The sequence below is a fragment of the Eptesicus fuscus genome, chromosome 2, assembly GCF_027574615.1.
Source record: "Eptesicus fuscus isolate TK198812 chromosome 2, DD_ASM_mEF_20220401, whole genome shotgun sequence".
Taxonomy (NCBI): domain Eukaryota; kingdom Metazoa; phylum Chordata; class Mammalia; order Chiroptera; family Vespertilionidae; genus Eptesicus; species Eptesicus fuscus.
In genome coordinates, this window is record NC_072474.1 from 27,440,510 (window position 1) to 27,459,918 (window position 19,409).

The 19,409-nt window shown below is 42.9% G+C and overlaps 1 protein-coding gene across 1 annotated transcript in view; it reads left to right on the plus strand.

Moving 5' to 3' along the window:
* The window catches only part of FRMD4A (FERM domain containing 4A), a 240,830-nt gene that overhangs the window by 72,601 nt on the left and 148,820 nt on the right, over nucleotides 1-19,409 (plus strand). Inside the window, exons 3-4 of the mRNA XM_028156513.2 lie at nucleotides 1,975-2,069; nucleotides 14,041-14,133. Coding sequence (XP_028012314.2) covers nucleotides 1,975-2,069; nucleotides 14,041-14,133 — 188 coding nt within the window. The remainder of the gene's footprint in view (nucleotides 1-1,974; nucleotides 2,070-14,040; nucleotides 14,134-19,409) is intronic.

Sequence of the window (19,409 nt, forward strand, 5' to 3'; positions counted from 1 at the left end):
CACAAGATGGCCGCCACAAGATGGCCAGCAGGGGAGGGCAGTTGGGAGGGACCAGGCCAGCAGAGGAGGGAAGTTGGGGGCAAACAGGCTGGCAGGGGAGCAGTTAGACATCAATCAGGCTGGCAGGGAGTAGGTTAGGGGGTGATCAGGCTGGCAGGCAGAAGCGGTTAGGGTAAGGTGACCAGATTTTAACATTGGTAAAGCGGGACACCATTGACTGGGGAGGGCGGGGTGTCTTTTTTTTTTATAATATATTTTATTGATTTTTTACAGAGAGGAAGAGAGAGGGATAGAGAGTTAGAAACATCGATGAGAGAGAAACATCAATCAGCTGCCTCTTGCACACCCCGTACTGGGGATATGCCCGCAACCAAGGTACATGCCCTTGACCGTAATCGAACCTGGGACCCTTGATTCCACAGGCCGACACTCTATCCACTGAGCCAAACCGGTTTTGGCCCGGGGGGGGGGGGTGTTCTTGATTAAAAATTTGGTCTATATTGTAATCGCTTTTGGTTTTTTTAATAAAAGGAAATTCACTTCTTAGATCATCGTTGAATTTGCATCCTCTTTTCTTACTCATTATGTTAAAAATCTAAAATAAAATAATTTAAAATTATATTATAAATTATTATATACATATTGCTTAAAAACACAGTAAGTAGGTACATAATTACATGAACACATTTTATTGTTAGTTCATAAATTAAATTAATTTGATTGTTATAAAGTAACTATATTTTAAAAATTATTTTAATTTTAATCCTATATTTCTTTCTAAATAATAACAATACTAACTTGTATTATTTTTCCTCTGATTTGCCATAACCTAAGTCGTAAGTGTCACTTTCAAGGCTGGTGCTAGACTTTTTGCCGCCACTATAAAATATAAATAATACGAGTACTGTCTGCTAAATTCAAGAAAATTTATGTATTTATGAAAAAAATAAATAAATTACTTACCTAAATTATCTGAATAGCTGATTTGTAATGACATCACTTGTTTAACTAGCTTACTAGCACGCAGTACGATGTGTATCGTCTGAGAGACAGTTACAAAATGTTTTCGTCGTTGCCAATCCCCCAAAATGCCATTGTTCATTAAGTCCAAACAATGGTGGTCGAATTCTAACAACTGATCAACAATGCGAACTTTGATAAGTAGTTCTCGATAATCAGTTCTCAACAATTTTTTGTTATTATTAAGTTTAACATTATAAAATTAACAAAAATAATATAAAACTCATATCCTGGCTAAATAGCCACATGGCCACCAAAACCCGTATATTCCCTTCCTGTTCTCCTGCCGTTCCCTACTTGTCATGCATTCTTTCCAGAAATCGGGACTTTTTTAAAACGCCGCGGGACAAATTGTTAAAAATCGGGACTGTCCTGCCAAAAGCGGGACGTCTGGTCACCTTAGGTTAGGGGCAATCAGGAAGACAGGCAGGCGAGCAGTTGGGAGCCAGCAGTCCTGGATTGTGAGAGGGATCCCAGATTGGAGAGGGTGCAGACTGGGCTGAGGGACACTGCCACCCCCATGCACGAATTTCGTGCACTGGGCCTCTAGTATATTATAAAAATAGAAATGATATATGTTAAACATATAATTTGTATATTTATTTTATATATATGTATATGTTTTTAAGTAAGGCATCTTCCTGTTCAGCTTGAAATGTTCTCTCGTTCTGTGTGGGGACGGAGAGCCCCAGGGCTGACAGCCTGTCCATGAGCGAGTGCCGTTTATAGTAGAAAAAACTAGGAATAAGGCAGAAGGTCTCCATCTGTATTTGGCTGTTTACTCAGTGGTGCCTTCATTGTCCACTCCTTTGGGTTTTATAAAAATCATTTGCATCGATGTACTAGGGCTTTGAGACATTGCATTTTTTAAAAATTATGTAAATCGGAAATTGCCTGTTTTAGGAAATGTTATCTCTCATCACTTACCCTTTTTCCATTTTGTTTTCCCTCCAGCCCAAGCTTTTGGCCAAGGAGCTGCTTGACCTCGTGGCATCTCACTTCAATCTGAAGGAAAAGGAATACTTTGGAATAGCCTTCACAGATGAGACGTAAGTGCCCCATGAGCCCTCAGAACTTGACGGGAAACTGGAAATCACAACTGTCCCAACTGTCAGAATGAGCTCAGCTGCAGGCCACTTGGGTCCTGTGGTAAGGGGTCAGTCCAAGTTCATCATTTGAATTTCAAAGGCCTTGTGATCATGCCCGGAATGGCTAAAGGATATAATTAGGGTGATGCTCATATTGTTAAATTATTAGGTAAACTAGTTCCTATAATCATATTGCAGATTGTGTTCAGAACTGAAATGCTTTTTTGTTTGTTTGTTTGTTTTAAGTAGATTTGTATGTGTTTGTTTTCTATTAAAGTTAAATGAAAACTTCTGGAAAGTCAACTTTTCTCTCCAGTGTTGGAATAACAATAACAGGAAGTGAATTTTATGATAAATTCAAAATGAAAAGTATCTGTGCAGTTTCACTGTCTAAGCTGAAATAGAGAAAATAAAAATCAGGAATTCAATCACTCATCTGAAGAAAAGTACATTTGCTTAAAAGACCTTTCAGTTTGGCTCTATAAAGAGGTGTTTTACAACACAAGTAAGAAAATCTTTACTAAAATTTCAATTTTCTTCTTTTTAAAAAAAATATGTTTTTATTTATTTCACCAAGAGAAAGGGAGAGGGAGATAGAAACATTAATGATGAGAGAGAAACATCTATCAGCTGCCTCCTGCATGCCCCCTACTGGGGATTGAGTCCACAATCCAGGCATGTGCCTTGACTGGGAATTGAACCTTGATCTCCTGGTTCATGGGTGGACGCTCAACCATTGAGCCACACAGGCCAGGCTCAATTTCCTTCTTAATATACTGTTAGCAAAAGAATATGGTAAAAACCCGCACAGACTGCTAGATAAGAATGTGTTCTAAACAAATGTGTAATGCTTTCCTTTCCTCTGAGTGTACACACACGCATACACACACACTGCTGCGAATCTTTAGAATTACAGAGATGTTACTCTAAAATACTAATAGATCAGGGCTGGGTTGGTGGCTGGACAGGTCAGTGTAGGCAAGGCCATGAGCCATTGACCAGATGGGGAACCATCAAGGCTCAGAAGCAAGGTGGGAGGCAGCCACAGTGGCGAGTAGGGGAGGTGATCAGGTGTGTCTGCACCTGGATACACTGAGCCTGGGAACCGCAAATCCAGACCGTGGAAGTAAAAGGCGGTGTAAATTGGCACTGCCTTGGGCAAACTGGAACATCCAATTGCCTTCTGAATTAGCAGCAATTCAGATGGTGGGGTGATCGGGGCACAGGCAGCGGGAGCAGTCGCATCTTCCTCAAGAAAGCCTGGAGGAACCGGGGCAGCCCTGGCCCTGAGCCTGTCAGGAACTGGGCCAGAGGAAGGCAGGAGTGGTGGCCCTGATCGAGAGGGATCGCCGTGCCTGTGGGTAGAGCCAAGTAAGCCGGCTGTGAAAGGAGGGCTGCGGTGGGAAGGATCCAGCATAGTGGTGGGAAAAAATGCTTTAAAACAAATACACATTGAGAACAGCTACTTTCAAAAGTGCAGATATTTCTACCCTTTCTCCTGTAAACCACCAAAATTGGTATTCATAACGTTTGTCAATAATTAAAAGGAACCCAGAAGTTTCGATTAATTGTATCCCATCATTCACATTTCCCAAGTACCGTGACTCTTCTCAAAGATGCCATGAACCTCTACCCGAGTCCCCATGAAACATCCCTTTTGAATAAGAATCTAACAGTGAGCAGGTTGTCCTGTGGTGAGGAGGGAGAACTATGCCTGCTGAGTGTGTCACATCACTGCCCAGCAGCACCTGCAGGAGTGGGCTGCAGGTAGAAAGCCACTCTTCTCCCGGATGGGTGAGAGCAGGAACACTTCACAGAAAACAGAGCACAGACCACTCACCCCATCAAGTGGTGCCAGAAATGGTCTGGGCTGCCCTGGTCCCCTGGGTTGGCCAGGAAAGCATGTGTGTGAGGCCAGGCTGGAGGAAGGCGTCCCCCACGCTGGAGTGGAATTGGCCGATGGAGGGCTCTGTGGGGGGCGGTGAGGAAGAGGATATGAGCCATCTCCTGGCACAGTCCGGAGAAAGTGTGGTCACCACCTCTTCACTCAGGTCTGGGTGGGAGGGTTTCTTCAGCGATTGCAGGAACGGCCAGAGGCCAGCAGATCAGCGGGAAAGAGCAGCCGCTGCAGAAGGTTCCTGAAAAAGAACTGGCAGGTGGACCTTACTCATGGGGGAAACGGCAAGTGTCAGGGCCCCCGGGAAATTAAGGACAGGAGACAGAAACAACGGGGACGGCCGTGACTCCGTGACTCAGGGCAAAGTCATGGCCTGACATCTGGGGCCAAGGGACGTTGGCCGGTGGCCTCTGATAATCTGAACTTTTCTCCTTTTCCTGGTAAGAAAGGAAAGAACGAAAGCTGTGCCTGTGGATGTGATTTAGTTTAGGGTGAAGGGCTATGTTATATGTGCCCCTGGACACTAACTTAAGATCTTCCAATAACCGTATTTTCAAATTGTGCGTTGTACTGGGACATGTACTGTTTGTGTGTGAGTGAGTGCGTGTGTGGCTTCTGCAGGGGCTACGCTGTGTATTTTATAATCAAATGCAGATGAAGTTTCATTCTTTATTCCATCCCATGGTATATCCTATGTATTGCCTATTTCCTCATGCAAATCAAGCAAGACTAACCATCAGAAAGTGTTGTAAGCTGTAAAATGCTGTAGAAGTGTAAGATATTACCACCAGTGTTATAATCCCTTAGAGTAGAATATATAAGTCTTTCAGCATTAACGGCTGTTGGTGACATTTTGTAGGATCTGGTTGGGGCTGGAGAGAAGATGTATAGAGAAGAATTCAGACAGGAAATTGGAAGTGTCTCTAAGCATTTCTTGCCCCATAAGTTGTGCTTATGAATAAAGTACCCAAGTACACAGTGCAAGACTTTATGTCCATAGATATTTAATATTGTTAGTTGATCCACAATGTTGTAGCATCAGTACTAACTCCACCTTCTCTTTTTTTTCAATTTAATATTTAAACGTTATATTTTGAAATAATTAGACTTACAGAAAAATTGCAAAGGTAGTAGAGAGAGTTCCACATACCCTTCACCCAGCGTCCCCAAATGTGTTGATATTTTACAAGCTATGTTAATATTACTATATTATATTATCATATTATCAATACTAAAATGTAGACTTCATTCCAATGTCACCAGTTTTCCCATGAATGCCTTTTTCTGTTCCAGGTTTCAGTGGTATGCAGCCTCTTTTAATTTGAATAATTCTGCTGTGATAGGCAGAGATGGTTACCTGTACATGATCTAAATTGTGGTGATACCAGCAAACAATGATATTTCAGCCGCCTTTAAAACATTCTGAAACAAAGGAAGAGCCTCATATTAATTTGATCCTAAAATAATTATTTCTGTTTTGCTGGAGTTGTGGTTCTCAACCTTTGCTGCACAGTGGAGTCATCTAGGCCATTTTATAAAATACCAATGCCTGGGACCTGCCTCCAAAATTGTGATTTAATTGGTCTGGAAGGGGACTGAGCAGCAAAATGTTTCTAATATGCATCCAAGTATGAAAACCCTGGTTCCAGAGAGGGGAATGGTGGAGTAAATTTCCTCTGTTCCCTCTTTCCAGATCCAAGAAGAAAAGCTGATTTCACTCAAACTTTGAATATTTGGGGCCAATCATGGCACGTGCCAGGGATCTGAAAGTTATAGACTCTCTCCCATCCAGACAGACTCTGGAAACCTAACAGTGTGAGAACCAACTCACGAGAAGTTCAGCTTTAGTATTTAGCCACCAGTCCAGAGTGTGGCTGGGATTCCACCTGTTAAGCATTGGCATCTATCATTTAAGGAACCCTATTTTTGCATTTTATTTTTGAACTATTTTCAATACTTTTTCAACACCCAAATTGTTGGGTCTTTTTTTTTTTAAATTTCAGAGCTCATGGATCTGACTGTATAATTTATATTAATAAAGCCTTATATTTAATTATCTGATTTATTCTCAATCATAACTTTGTTTTCTCTATTTGGGTTTCTTTAAAAAAACAGTTTTATTGAGGTATAATTGATATACAAAGAAATGCACATATTTAATATGTACAATTTGGCGAGTTTGGACATTTGCAAATACACAAGTTTTTAATGTTTAAAATTAAAGGAAAATTGTTGACAGAGAATCTCATCATCAAAAGCTATAACTAAACAACTTTTAGACAATTTAGCAGAAATAGTCCAACACACCCCAAATTGAAATAATGATTATAATAATTATCCTATCATAAACTTTTGAGAATTGTGTGTCAGATGCTGTAAATGAGTATCTCCGTAATGAAAGCTTTAAGAAGTATTTAGACAATTGAAGGAGAAAGTTAAGAAACTTGGTCAGCAATCACTGCACATTTTAAAAGCCAGATACAGTTAGAATGTATTTTCACATACCAAGTAAGGAAATTTCACATGCCAATTAAGGAAGCTCTTACACTCTTACTTAATCACAGACCCCTTTGAAATTTGTTAAGAAGGTATGTTCCCTTGCTTCCACAAAAAGTAATTTACACGTAAAATAATTGATGCTTAGGTTTTTAGAGGGGTTATAGACATTCTGAAGCTAGAATCCTAGTTTAAGAACCAACATGCAATGTTTTAATTCATTGAATCATTGATTAGTACTGTTTGGGAAATCTGATTTACCCAGATAATTAAGGTCCAGTGTTTCTTAATTAATTGGCCTCTAGACCCAATGCCGGACAAAGGGGCAAACCCTCAGCCCTGCAATGTCCTTGAGTCCTCGTGTGCCCTTAGCTAGAACCATGACTGGCACTGGCCAGCCATCTGAACAGGGTCTAAGTTCTCCTGGTCTCAAGCTTATCTACCATTTAAAAATAAAGTAGAAAAGCAGTTTCCCAGTCGTGGAAGAAACAACGACATGTAGCTCTGGGAAAGAAATCTAGTATTTAGGAATAGGTTTGAGATTTCCACTCCTTAAATGCCCCGAACCACAAGACTGCAGAGAGAATCAGTGCTACACCTCTAAGCCTGGGTTGTGACAGCTGCTCCTGGAACATGGCATTCACCATGCATGGCCTCCTCAGAGACTGGCCGACGGATGGCACACAGCCCTACTTTCTATTTAGTCACCAGAAAGGGATTTAGCAGAACTCTTTCTGTGTGTAACAGAAAGAAAGAAAGAAAAAAGAGTCGGTCTGAGAAGCCCTAGGGATCTGGGCTTTCTGTTGACTTCTTACTTCCCAAAGAAAGTGTTAGGGTGGAGCTCAGGTCCTGCATGAGGAAGAGCAGAATGAATTCTCACTGAAGATTGTTTACTTAGGGCAGGATCGGGGTCTTTACATGGATGGCCATCCAAGGCTGACAATAACATTGACCTATGGAGCATATTTGAAGCTGGCTTATTGGTTTCTTAACAGATATTTTTTTAGCATCCACTGTTCAGCACCAGAAATAACTATACTTTTTGACCCCTTGTGTGCCTTGTATTTTTAGTTTAGGAGGTAAATAAGATTTAGTGTAGGAGGTGCTATAAAAGAAGGCTTGGAGCAGACAAATCCTCCATAAATAAAAAATTAAGGCCATAAACTCAGTTGGACCAAGTTTTAGTCATCTGGTTTCCCCAATATACTCATCTTAATCTTTCTCTGTGTGTCCGTCTGGTGCAGGTGCCATCTCTCTCCCCTTCTCTCTCTGTCTCTCTCTCTCTCACACACACACACAAACTCCCATGCTCACACTCACACACTGGGAGACCACTATTTGAGGATTTCTAGCTAAATCAGTACCCTGAGCTGCCCTTGATAAGAACATGTACTTCTGAATCAGGACACTAAAAGCCAATCATGGTTTCATTTGAAGAGCTCCCACCCACCCCTCCATCCAGAGACATCTGTAAGGATTTCATACTTTTACCTTGGCTTTCTATAGATACACATTCCATATGAGGTCAGCTGTCTGCAGTGAGAACCTCTAAAAGGCACAGAGCATCCTTCTCCCCCGGGGTCCAAGAATGCTCAGCTCAGTCTTATACACCTCCACCCTCCAGTAACTCTCTACAAACAAAGCTCTCCTTAAGGCCATCTCTATTGAAGGTGCCAACACTTGAACCAGAAATATATTTGTATTATATGTAGAAGCTAAAAGCAATCTGTTAAATAAATGCTTGCAATTTCTGTTGCCCAGAAGCAATTGTGTATTTATTAGTGACCCAACAGTTTGACCTGTTGCCACCATAAACCAAATGAGTATCATCTTATGTAGCTTTAATGGTAGTTATCAGTCAAACAATAACAAATACCAAGTGTCTGCGGCAGTATTTTTTATTTTTGTGCTTTGTTATTAGCAAATGTCCTGATGTGCATTCTCAAATGAAAAATCAATAAGAATAATGAAAACCAAGCTATCCGGCATCTCTTACCTAGTAAACTGTATTGAGAAAATGCATCAATACTTCTTTTACCTCCTTGTTCCACCCTGGTCCACATTGACTTAAATTAAAAAAAAAAATTTGAGAAAGGGACTTGATGTCGGAATTGTGAGGTGTCACATAGGAAAGAAAAGGTCCTGGACAGTGAGGAATGCTCCATGCCACTGGGTGTAGGAAAAACGACTTTGAACCCCATACAATGAGCAGAAACATTTTAATAAGTCCGATTGCTGCCAGAAGTGGTGGTTTCAGAGCTAGGGTTTCCAGTTTGCTTTTTAATCCATCTTTTAGCTTTTGCCCAAATATTGGGCAGTTACCATAAGGGACATTGGATGAGTCACTTGTCCCTTCAGTGGAGAGATTCTTGGTTACATGAAATGAAGGGAGCTGACTTCCTTCTGCCTCAGGATCCCAGGACTCCAGATCTAGGGAAGCCCCCTCTGCATGGATACCAGGGCCCTGTGGGTATTCACATCATGCCGACCCCGCAGAACTGGGCTTGAGGAGTTCAAATAAGGGAGTGGAGAAAGGAAATTCATTTTCCTCAAAAACTATTTCTTTTAGGGGTGATTCTGGCCTCCTTGTTCTCTCTGCTTGCTGACCCTTTTCATACTTTCTAGTCAGTTTATTGCTGATAAATGATAAACCAATGTATGGGCTGGGGACAAAGGAATTGCCAATTAAATAAATCCATTGCTAAAATGTCATCCTTTTAAAAAGTTTAATATGGAGCTAAAATTATCCAGAGAGGGAATCCACCCCTCCATTTGGCCTCCGTGAACATGGATGAAGAAGAAAGGCCAGGAGCAAACCCAACAGAGTGGTACCTGTCTCGGTGTCCCCTCATGCAAATATCCCCACTTTGAGGTTCTTCACAAGTGAACTGTGTCCCTCGAGACCACGTGGAATTCCCAGCCACCTGCGTGGTGAGGCATGCTGTGCCCCTGGGGTGGGAGCAGGATTTATCTCTTGAGCATCATGAAAAGGTTATTTCCCTCAGATCATTTATCAAGAATCATTGTCAGGCAAAAGAAGGCATTTAAATCTATGTGGTCATTGGATAGATTGCTTTTATGAGTTTTCTTAGATTCTGTTTTTATTTAGCACCCATTAGTTACCGAGCCAACCTCACAGTGGAAGCTGCTCACATCTCTCCTGCTGTCCAGAGCCCATACTCGGAGCCACTCCCTCTATCTAGCTCTCACACATAAGCCAATAGTTCCCCTGCCACAAATCAATCCAGGCCACGGACCGGAGAGCCAGGGACAGCCCTAGACCCCTAAGTCTGCCAGGGTTACTCCAACTAGCCAACCTGAGTGGTTTCCCCTGGTCTTGCCATCCATGGAAGCCCCAGTAAAGGCTCTGCCTGTGCCTCCTCACTCCTCTCCTGCCTCAGGACCAGCCCTGGCACTTTCCCTCGTGGCCCTGCCTGGCGTGGTGTGCCTCTCATTTCTAGAGGAACTGTGAGTAAGATTCAGTTTTACTTTCCAGGGCATTGACCTCTGCATGTGGTCACTCAGTCCCCTTTATAAATTAAGGTCTGGGCACAGATCCATCGCTATTGGAGGTAGTCATCCAATCGAAGAGTAAGGGCTTTTGAGCAGCTATTCTTTGCCAGGTCTTGTGCTAGGTTCTGGGATGATTTTTTTAAATGTTGAAAGCTTACGACATCTTCAGAGAGAGATCATATTTTTTTAAAATAACTAATTGTACACGACTGTGCTATAAATGCCTTGCAGACGACACAAACCAGGAGCTCTGGAGAAGTTTGAAAGAAAGCCCAGACTTAGGCAATCAAGGCAGACTTCACAAAAGGTCTATACTGAACTCAGCCTCAAACAATGGCTAGCGTTCAGATAAGAGGATGGAGAGACTGTTCCAATTATGAGCAACAGCGTGATCAAAGTCTTCGTGCAGAGCGTGCTTGTGGCGTGTGTGCAGGATGCTGGGCACACGGAGAAGAGCCTGGGAGGTTTGGGACATTTTCAGAGGCAGGAAAGGAGTGGCTGGAGCTTCTTATTCCCCAATAATTAGGTCTCACATTTGTCTTAACACCTTCTAGTTCAGGGGTGGGGAATGTCCAGCCTGTGGGCCATATAAGGCCTGCGAAATCATTTGGTCTGGCCCTGCCAAGGCATTAGGGGTGAGTTAATCAAATGTTTGACCAAATATACCAATTTGGCTAATTTTTATGTTGATAATTTTGTGTGTCCCGAGAATGATGTTATAAATATCCAAATAGTCCTTGGCAAAAAAAAAAAAAAAAAAGGTTCCCCACCCCTGTTAGTTGATCAAAAACATACTTTTACTTTATGAGGTACATTTTGCTTTATTTTTCGGATGTAAAAAAGGTTATTGGGGGGAAAGTATATACAAAGTAAATTCTATGGACTGCGGGAAATGCCGCAGCAGAGGTGTGCCTAGGATGGATGCTGTGGGAGTCCTGTCCCAGGCAGGTGTGTGTGGGGGTGCATCAGAGAAGACTTTCTGGAGGAGGCACAGGAGAGAGAGGTCTGGAAGGATGGGTCGGACTTCGCTGGGTGATGAAGGAGAGGAAGGGCATTCTAGACAGAGGGACAATGAGGTATAACTGACATGCAATAAATGGCACATATTAAAGTATACAATTAACAACATGAACTAAGGCACAGCAGTCACCATTTTCAATATTACCAGAAACGAAATTGGCACTCCTGCCTTCTCGGTCTGTATTCCAGGTCTGTATTCTAGTTGGCTGGGAATTTATCCCACTTTCTGGAAGAAGTTAGTTCAGTCATTTTAATTTAAAAACTTTTTTTTTTGTTAATACTCACCAGCGGGTATTTTTTTCTATTGCTTTTTAGAGGGAGTGGAAAGGAAGAGGGGTAAGATAGAGAGAGAGAGAGAAAGAGGGAAAGATATGAGAGGGAGAGAGAGAAACATTGATGTGAGAGAGACACATCAATTGGTTTCCTCCTGCACATGACCTGACCAAAGCCAAGGATTGAACCTGCAACCCTTTGGTGCTTGGGCCGACAGTCTAACCCAGGCGTCCTCAAACTACGGCCCGCGGGCCACATGCGGGTATTTTTGCCGTTTTGTTTTTTTACTTCAAAATAAGATATGTGCAGTGTGCATAGGAATTTGTTCATGTTTTTTTTTAAAACTATAGTCCGGCCCTCCAGTGGTCTGAGGGACAGTGAACTGGTCCCCTGTTTAAAAAGTTTGAGGACCCCCTGGTCTAACCAGTGTGCAACACCAGCCAGAACTTAAAAAATGTTTTTCCTATTATTTTTCACCCTTACTATATTCAGAGAAGAGTAACCAAAAATGGGGAAAAAAAGTTTATAGAAAAAATTTATTGATTCTCAAAAGGAGGGGCGGGGGAAGCAAATCCAAACATCATCCTTAGGCCACAGGTATAAGCTAAAGTGAAAGAGAGATTTATTTTGTGTGTGTGTAAAATATACAGTTTAAATGAATTCTTAAAATAGAGATGGAAGCTCCTAACATGTATTCTTTCATTTTTTGGAGGCCAGCATGTGTTTGATGGAGCAAACATTGTACTGGGGCAATGCAGACAGCTTTTGGTTCTCATCCTCCACAGAATAAGTGCCAGTCTTCCACATGTGTCTGTGCACTCTAAACATCGGAGTCACATAGCACTGGGCACTTGAAGGGATTTTGTACAATCAGTTGTATCTGTTCAACATGAGTTTACTAACTAACCATGATTATAGGGCTCCAGGATGTTGGACTGAGGTTGGGTGAGGAAAGGAGGAAAAAATGGGTAGATTTTTCTGCTCATACTTGTAACATGGCTCTGCCTTACTCTTCAAAATCAACTAACTCACTGTGGCTTCCAAGGCCCCAGGTGCTGGGCTCTTCCTCTCTCCAGTCTTTTCCCTTCCTACTCACATGACAGACACCTCAGGGCCTTTGCATTTGCTTGGAAAGTGGCTCCCCTTCCTCTTTGCTGAGTTAACTCTTTTTCATTCTTCAAATCTCACTCAAACGCCAGGAGTGCTTCTCAGACCCCCAAACTCGATCAGTTCCTTACATGTTCTCGTAACTCATAGTCCTAATACTGCTAGTTAGTATGTAATTAATTGTGGAAATAGTGGTTGAGTGCCTTCATACAAGCATATAAGTTGAGGGGAAAAGAGATCGTGTTTATTTTGCTCCTTGCTTCCATTCCAGAATCTTTGTCAGAGACAATGGTCAATTGACATTTATGTAAAGAAGAGATGGAGGGAGTGGAGGAAGAAAGAAATGCACAAGTCACTCCATTTATGTATCAAGTATCTTTGGTTCACTGTTTAAAATAGCTGTAATGAGGTATAACTGACATGCAATAAATGGCACATATTAAAGTATACAATTTGATAAGTTTTGACACATGTATGCACCAATAAACCCCCCTCCATCAAGATAATGAACATAATCCATCACTCTCCCAAACTTTTTTTTTATGCCCCCCAACCCCTCCCTCTCACTTCCCCCCAGGCAACCACTGATGCTTTCTGTCATTGTAGATTAATGGCACTTTCTAGAGCTTCTTATAAGTGGAATTACAGAATTTGTACTCTTTTTTTTTTTTTTAGTCGGGTTTATTTTACTCAGCATAATTATTTTGAGATTCATATATGTTGCTGTGTATATCAGTAGTCTTTATTGCTGCATAGTATTCCATTACATAATTATATCATAGTTTGTTTATACATTCCTCTTGTTGATAAACATTTGGGTTGTTCAAGTTTTGAGCTATAAAAGATAACGTGTCTCTGAACATCTGTGTGTAAAAGTCTTTGCGTGGCCAAATGCTTTCATTTCTCTTGGGTAAACACCTAGGAGAAGAATGGCTACCTCATATGGTAGATGTAAGTTTAATTTTTTATGAAATTATCTGTTATTGCCTTTTCAACCCATCTGCTTCCAGCAAGACATTGTGAAGGTTGCTGACATGTTTCTAAAGTGCGTTTTGAGTCCTTTGGGGAAAAAGCAGCTCACAGCAAGGAGAAAGGGAATTCAGGACGAGAGGGAGCACATTACGCTTTACTTCTAGTACAGCCCAAGAAATGGACAGCAGGTCTCCAACCCCAACTTTCTTTTCAAAAAAATATTTTTAATTGATTTCAGGAAGGGAGAGGGAAAGAGAGAGAGACACATCAATGATGAGAGAGAATCATTGATTTGTTGCCTCCTACACACCCTGTACTGGGGATCGAGCCCGCAATGCAGGCATGTGCCCTGACCAGAATTGAACCCGGGACCCGTCAGTACACAGGCCGACGCTCTATCCACTGAGCCAGACCAGCTAGGGCTCCAACCCCTGACTGCCTGAGTGTCAGTCTCCTCCCTTGTGTTGCACAGTATCTCCCACTCATGCATATTCCCTAGGTCACTCCTCTGGGTTCTTCAAAAGTGAAAACTTCATAGTGAGGCAAAGTCCATATGTAACTGTGATCCAGCATATTCTGCTGTACATATACCTTTGTTACAAGAAACTTCTATAAAATCCAAAGCTCTAATCAATTTGTCTCTATTTTCCTCAGGGGACACTTAAACTGGCTCCAGCTAGATCGAAGAGTCTTAGAACACGACTTTCCTAAAAAGTCAGGACCAGTGGTTTTATACTTCTGTGTCAGGTATGTACGCCTGGTGTCTCTCTTTTTCTTTTTCAGAAAAGTCTGGAAGGGTAGAGAGATCAAAAGAAAGGAAAATCAAGTTTGTCTTGGTTCATTACCAGGAATAGAGGTCATGGCGTAGCTACATTTCCAATAGATGTAAACATAGGGCGTGAGTGTGTGAGGCATCTCAGTGTGTGTGCATGACACACGTGTTTGTGCTCTTGCATAGGCTGCTTGTGTGAAATAAAGAAACGAGCCTTTTTTGCCTTTTTGGGGGGACATATATCTCAAACTAAACTGAGTCTCTTATAATAACACAAACTCTTGGGCTCTGTTTTGGTGGCTGTTTGAAGCTACATAACAAAAGCTTGTATATTATTTCTGTCTATCACAAGTGCCACTTGACCTTTTGAAACTTACCAATTTATCCCAAACAGGAGTAGTTGAACCCCAACAGTAAGCCACAGATCAGTGCATTTCCCAATGATGGACTATATGGCATAATATATCAGAAACAATGGTCATTTTCTGTTCACTAATCTATTGTAAGTGTTATTTTGTAACTACAGGGAACTAGATTTGCTTCTTGTAGTTAATATTTGCAACAATCTTGGGAAATCCACCAGACTTATTGCATTGGTTTGCAAAAGGTTGTGTGAAGCCAGAGGGGTCATGTCATGGGTTCTGGGGCAAAGTACAGATCGTAAGCAAAGTTAGAATCGGAGCCCCAGGTGGTGGAGCCAGAACTTCTATAAGGTTTCTGTCAAAAACCTCCATTGAAACACAATCGTAGAGACATTTAGGGTGAATGGCTCAGTCTTCCAGTGGACAATAGCTCTTCTACCCATTCCATGGGCTCAGCTCTTAAAATGTGTGAACAGTACTCCAAGAGCAGGACATGTGATTCAGAATTCAGTTCTTTTTGTTGTTGTTGTTAATTCTCACCCAAAAATATTTTTTCCATTGATTTTTAGAGAGAGTGGGAGAGGGAAGGTAAGAGAGACAGAGAGAGGAAGGGAAAGACAAAGGGAGGGAGGGAAGGAGGGAGGGGGAGAGAGAAAAGAGAGAGAGAGAGAGAGAGAGAGAGAGAGAGAGAGCACCCCGAGGGGGCTGGGGATCAAATCTGCCACCCAGGTACCTGCCCTTGACCAGGAATGCAGCCTATGACCCTCTGGTGCACAAGTTGATGCTCCAGCCTCTGAACGACACTGACCAGGGCAACAATTCAGTTCTTAAAGAGCACCCCAGGAGTGCAGTTTTGGACGTAGCCATCCTGATACCACAGGAGACACCGAAGGGCCTAAAATCAGAGTTAAGGGCCCCATTTAACAGGCAGGAGTGTGTATCTTTACCACAGCTGTTGAGGTAAACTTAAATTTGCATTGAATGCTTTTTTGATTTAACAGCTGCAAACGTATCAGAGCTAATCTCAGCCATTTTCATTACTGATGGGTATGATTTCAATGTCATGTTCTCCTTTTTTGGTGCAGATTTATTTCCCCCCACTTTTTCAAAATAGCAGTTTTACTGAGATATAATTCACATACTGCACAATTCACCAGTTTAAAATGTACAATTAAATGGTTTTTAGTTCATTCACAGAGCTGTACAACCATCACTGCATTCAATTTTAGAACATTTTCATCCCACACCTCTCCCTGAAACTCATTAGTAGCCACTCCCATATCCCCCACCTCTCCAGCCCTAGGCCATCACAAATCAACTTCCTATCTCTATACATTAGGGCTATTCTGGACATTTCATATAAATGTGATCAGACAATATGGAGTCTTTTGTGTCTTCTTTCAGCATAATGTTTTTGAAGTTCATCTATGTTGTAGCATGAATCAGGACTTTATTCCTTTTTATTGCTGAATAATGTTCCATTGAATGAATATGTCACATTGTATTCCTCCATTCATCAATTGATGTCTTGTTTCTACTTTTTTATTATTGTGAACAACGCTCCTCTGAACATTCATGTACATGTTATTGTGTGAACATGCTTTCAATTCTCTTGGGTGTATACCTAGGAGTAGAATTTCTGGGTCACAGGGTAGCTCAGTGTTTAGCATTTGATAACCTTCCAGCTGTTTTACCAGGTGGCTGCACTAGCAATGGATGATGGTTCCAATCTCTCCACATCCTTGGCAGCATTTGTTGTTATCTGAACTTTTGATGATACCCATCCTGGAGGGTATGAAGTGTTGTTTTATTGAGGCTTTCATTTGCCTTTCCCTAATGACTAATGATGTTGAGCATCTTTTTATGTTTATTGGCCGTTTATAGATCTTCTTTGGAGAAATGTCTCTTCAGATCATTTGTTCATTTTTAAAACTTTTATCTTTATTGTGGAAAGGGTTACAGATGTCCCCTCAATGTCATGTTCTCTTGAATGGTGTCTACATTTTCTCAGATAAGAGAAGTAACTTTATAGAGCAATGGAAGGAGGCTGAGCACACGTGCCATGCATTAGGCTGTCTCCTCCTTCCTGGGACTTTGCAACAACATTCACCAAGAAGAGGAAATGCTGGGCTGCTTGCACGTCACGCCTCTTTTTCAAGTGTCTGTGATGAGCCAAGTTATTTGTGAGTTGGGGGAACCCAGCCTTGGAGGAAAGCTTGGGGTGCTAGGAGGTTGCCAGTTGAAGGGTTTGTCCTTGAGAATATGCAGATGGTTCCAAATCGCTCCATGCTGACCCATGTTCTGACCCATGTTGACAACAGAGAACCAGGATGGGGTGACAAGGACCCAGCAATGCTTCTGCCATCGGCCTCGCGTTTTCCTGGTGGGCCACAGCAGGCACCTCACAGAACGCTCGCTCCTTAGGAAAAACTCTCCAAATACCCATTTGCGGACAGACCTCTAACACCACGGCCGCAGGCAGAGCTCCTTCTCCAGCTCAGCACAAAAGCCGATCTTTCCAGAGAGCCAAAGGTTCCTATTTCCTCTTGGCCACCTGAGAACTTCAAACTCAGCATGTCCCAAAGCCAAAGTCATTGTCTTTCCACTCTCTCCCACTTCCCAAATCTTCTGTGGTTCCTTCCAATCTGTGACATCATTATCCATTCAGGCATCTAGGCTTCCAATGCTGAAGTCCTCCTTCCTCCAGTTCTTATGTGCATTCATCCTGCTGCCACTTCCAAAATCTCTCTGCCCTGACCTTCCCTCATCTGTCACCTGATCTGTCGCACCTGCCTCCCAGGGTAGGTGTCACCTGGGCACCAGCTATGGAGGACCCTGGCTCTTGGAACCCCCACGACCCTGAGTCTCCACTTTTCATCTAGCTGAGCAGCATAGGAGCAAATGCCGATAGTTGCTTTTCCCTGAGAGAGGAGGCAGATGCTCCTGTGTGGGGACACTGACCTTCCTAATAAGACCAGCCCCCGCCCAGCATCCATCACACAAGCGTACCTGGAGGCAGCCTGACTCCAGTCTCTCAAAGCTTCCCTGCTTTTGTTTAAACATCTCTACATTACATCTGTTTAACGTGTGTACAGTTAGCCTTTGTGGAAAAGGGGGATAAAACCACCTGATGAAAGAGACCCTGGAAAATACCAGCCGCCTTAAAGCCAAGTTTTAGGAATTCATCGAGTGGAAATATTAACCCTGTGTGACCGAGGGTCTAAGTTTGGGCTGCCATGCCCGCCTGATTTGTTATTTGGCACTTCTGTATTCTTCCTTTGTAAGGCATATTCAAAAACAAAACATCTGTGAGGGTGAGGGCAGAATTACTGCCCCATTCACCTGAATAGGAAAAATAAGATCCAAATATATTGAATAATGTGAATTTGAACTCAGAGAATTCTGCTTCAGCCTTGAAGCCAGAGTTAAGCCTTTTAAATGAGATTTCTTCCTCAGAGGGCCTCACGCAGTGTGACTGCAGGATGGAGGTCTAAGAGCCCCACCTTCATCGACCTGCTCCCTCCAACTCATCCATCAAATCACCAGGAGTGATCACAGTGGCTTCTGGGTCTTAATAATGGCCTAAAAAGGGAAAAGGTCAGAGAGGATGGAACTGTCCATTATCCAAGATGATTGTTAATCTTCACAACAACCCTTGAAGCAGGTACTATTTATTATTCCTAATTAAAGATAGGAGGTGGGTGCCCAGGAATGTCAGGTACATTCTCCCGCATCATGACTAGTAAGTTATGGCATCTGTTCAGGTAAATCTGACTCTAAACCTTGGGCCCTTCCCCGTTCACCTTGTAAGTGACAAGTGACACTATGACTGTTTATCAGAGACTGCCGTGGTCCCCTCTTCCCCCTTTGCAGAGAGGGCCAGAGGCACCCAACTCAAGATCTGTGACCTGGGCTCATCTGGCATTCCACACCTGCCACGTCCGCGGAGCCAGCATCCGGCGGAAGTGGTGCTGAGGACAGGTGCTCCCAGCACTGGGTGAAAGGCACGTGGAGAGCAATCCCCCAGGCCTGGCATTCCTGATCAGCACTGCAGACTCAGACACCATTGGCAGAGCATCCCTAAAGGGGAGACCCATGGTCACAGAGCTTTGGCCTGTTGGAAACTCCTCATTGAGTGAAGGAGGTGCAATTAGCCATGTCTGTTGTCATCTCTTTGCCAATTCAGTCCAAACCCAGCTATGCACAATTGCAACCACTTCCTTACCCTGGACCTCCCCTCCCCTTGCTGCTTGGCACACACATATATACATGTATACACACATATATTCATGTGTGTGCAGTACACACACACACACACACACACACACCAATCACATACTTTTTTTATTTCTACTCCTTGGCTGCTGAGTATAGTCACGAGGGAGCCGGGGAGGGGGAGCACACAACTGCATGTGGGCACATGAATGATTGTGACTAGTCACAGAGATCATCGATTTTTCTAGCCAGTTCTGTTCGTGTGCCTGCTCATGGCCTCTGCATGCCCACAATGGCTTTCCTTCCCTCTTGCTGCAGACTCCAAACCAGAAGCTCACCCCCTTTGTCCCAAGAAGGTAACATTGCTTTATGATTTTGCAGAAAAAAACAAAAGCTAGTACAGTGAGCTCCATCAGCCTTCCATGCCCTTACCCACAGACTTAATTGTATCTGCCTCAACTTTGTGGCCTTCTCACCCACCTACTGCACACACACACAGGAAGAGGAAGAGTGACCGTTGTCCCATCATCCAGGGCTGGCAGGTTCAAGTGTCCTCCAGGCCCAGTCCCTTCCACCACCTCAGAGAGCCTGCCCCCTCTCATCTCCTCTCTCCTTTTCCCTTCTTAAACAGCTGCTTCTCCATGGATCCCTACCCCCCATGGCCACCTCACTCC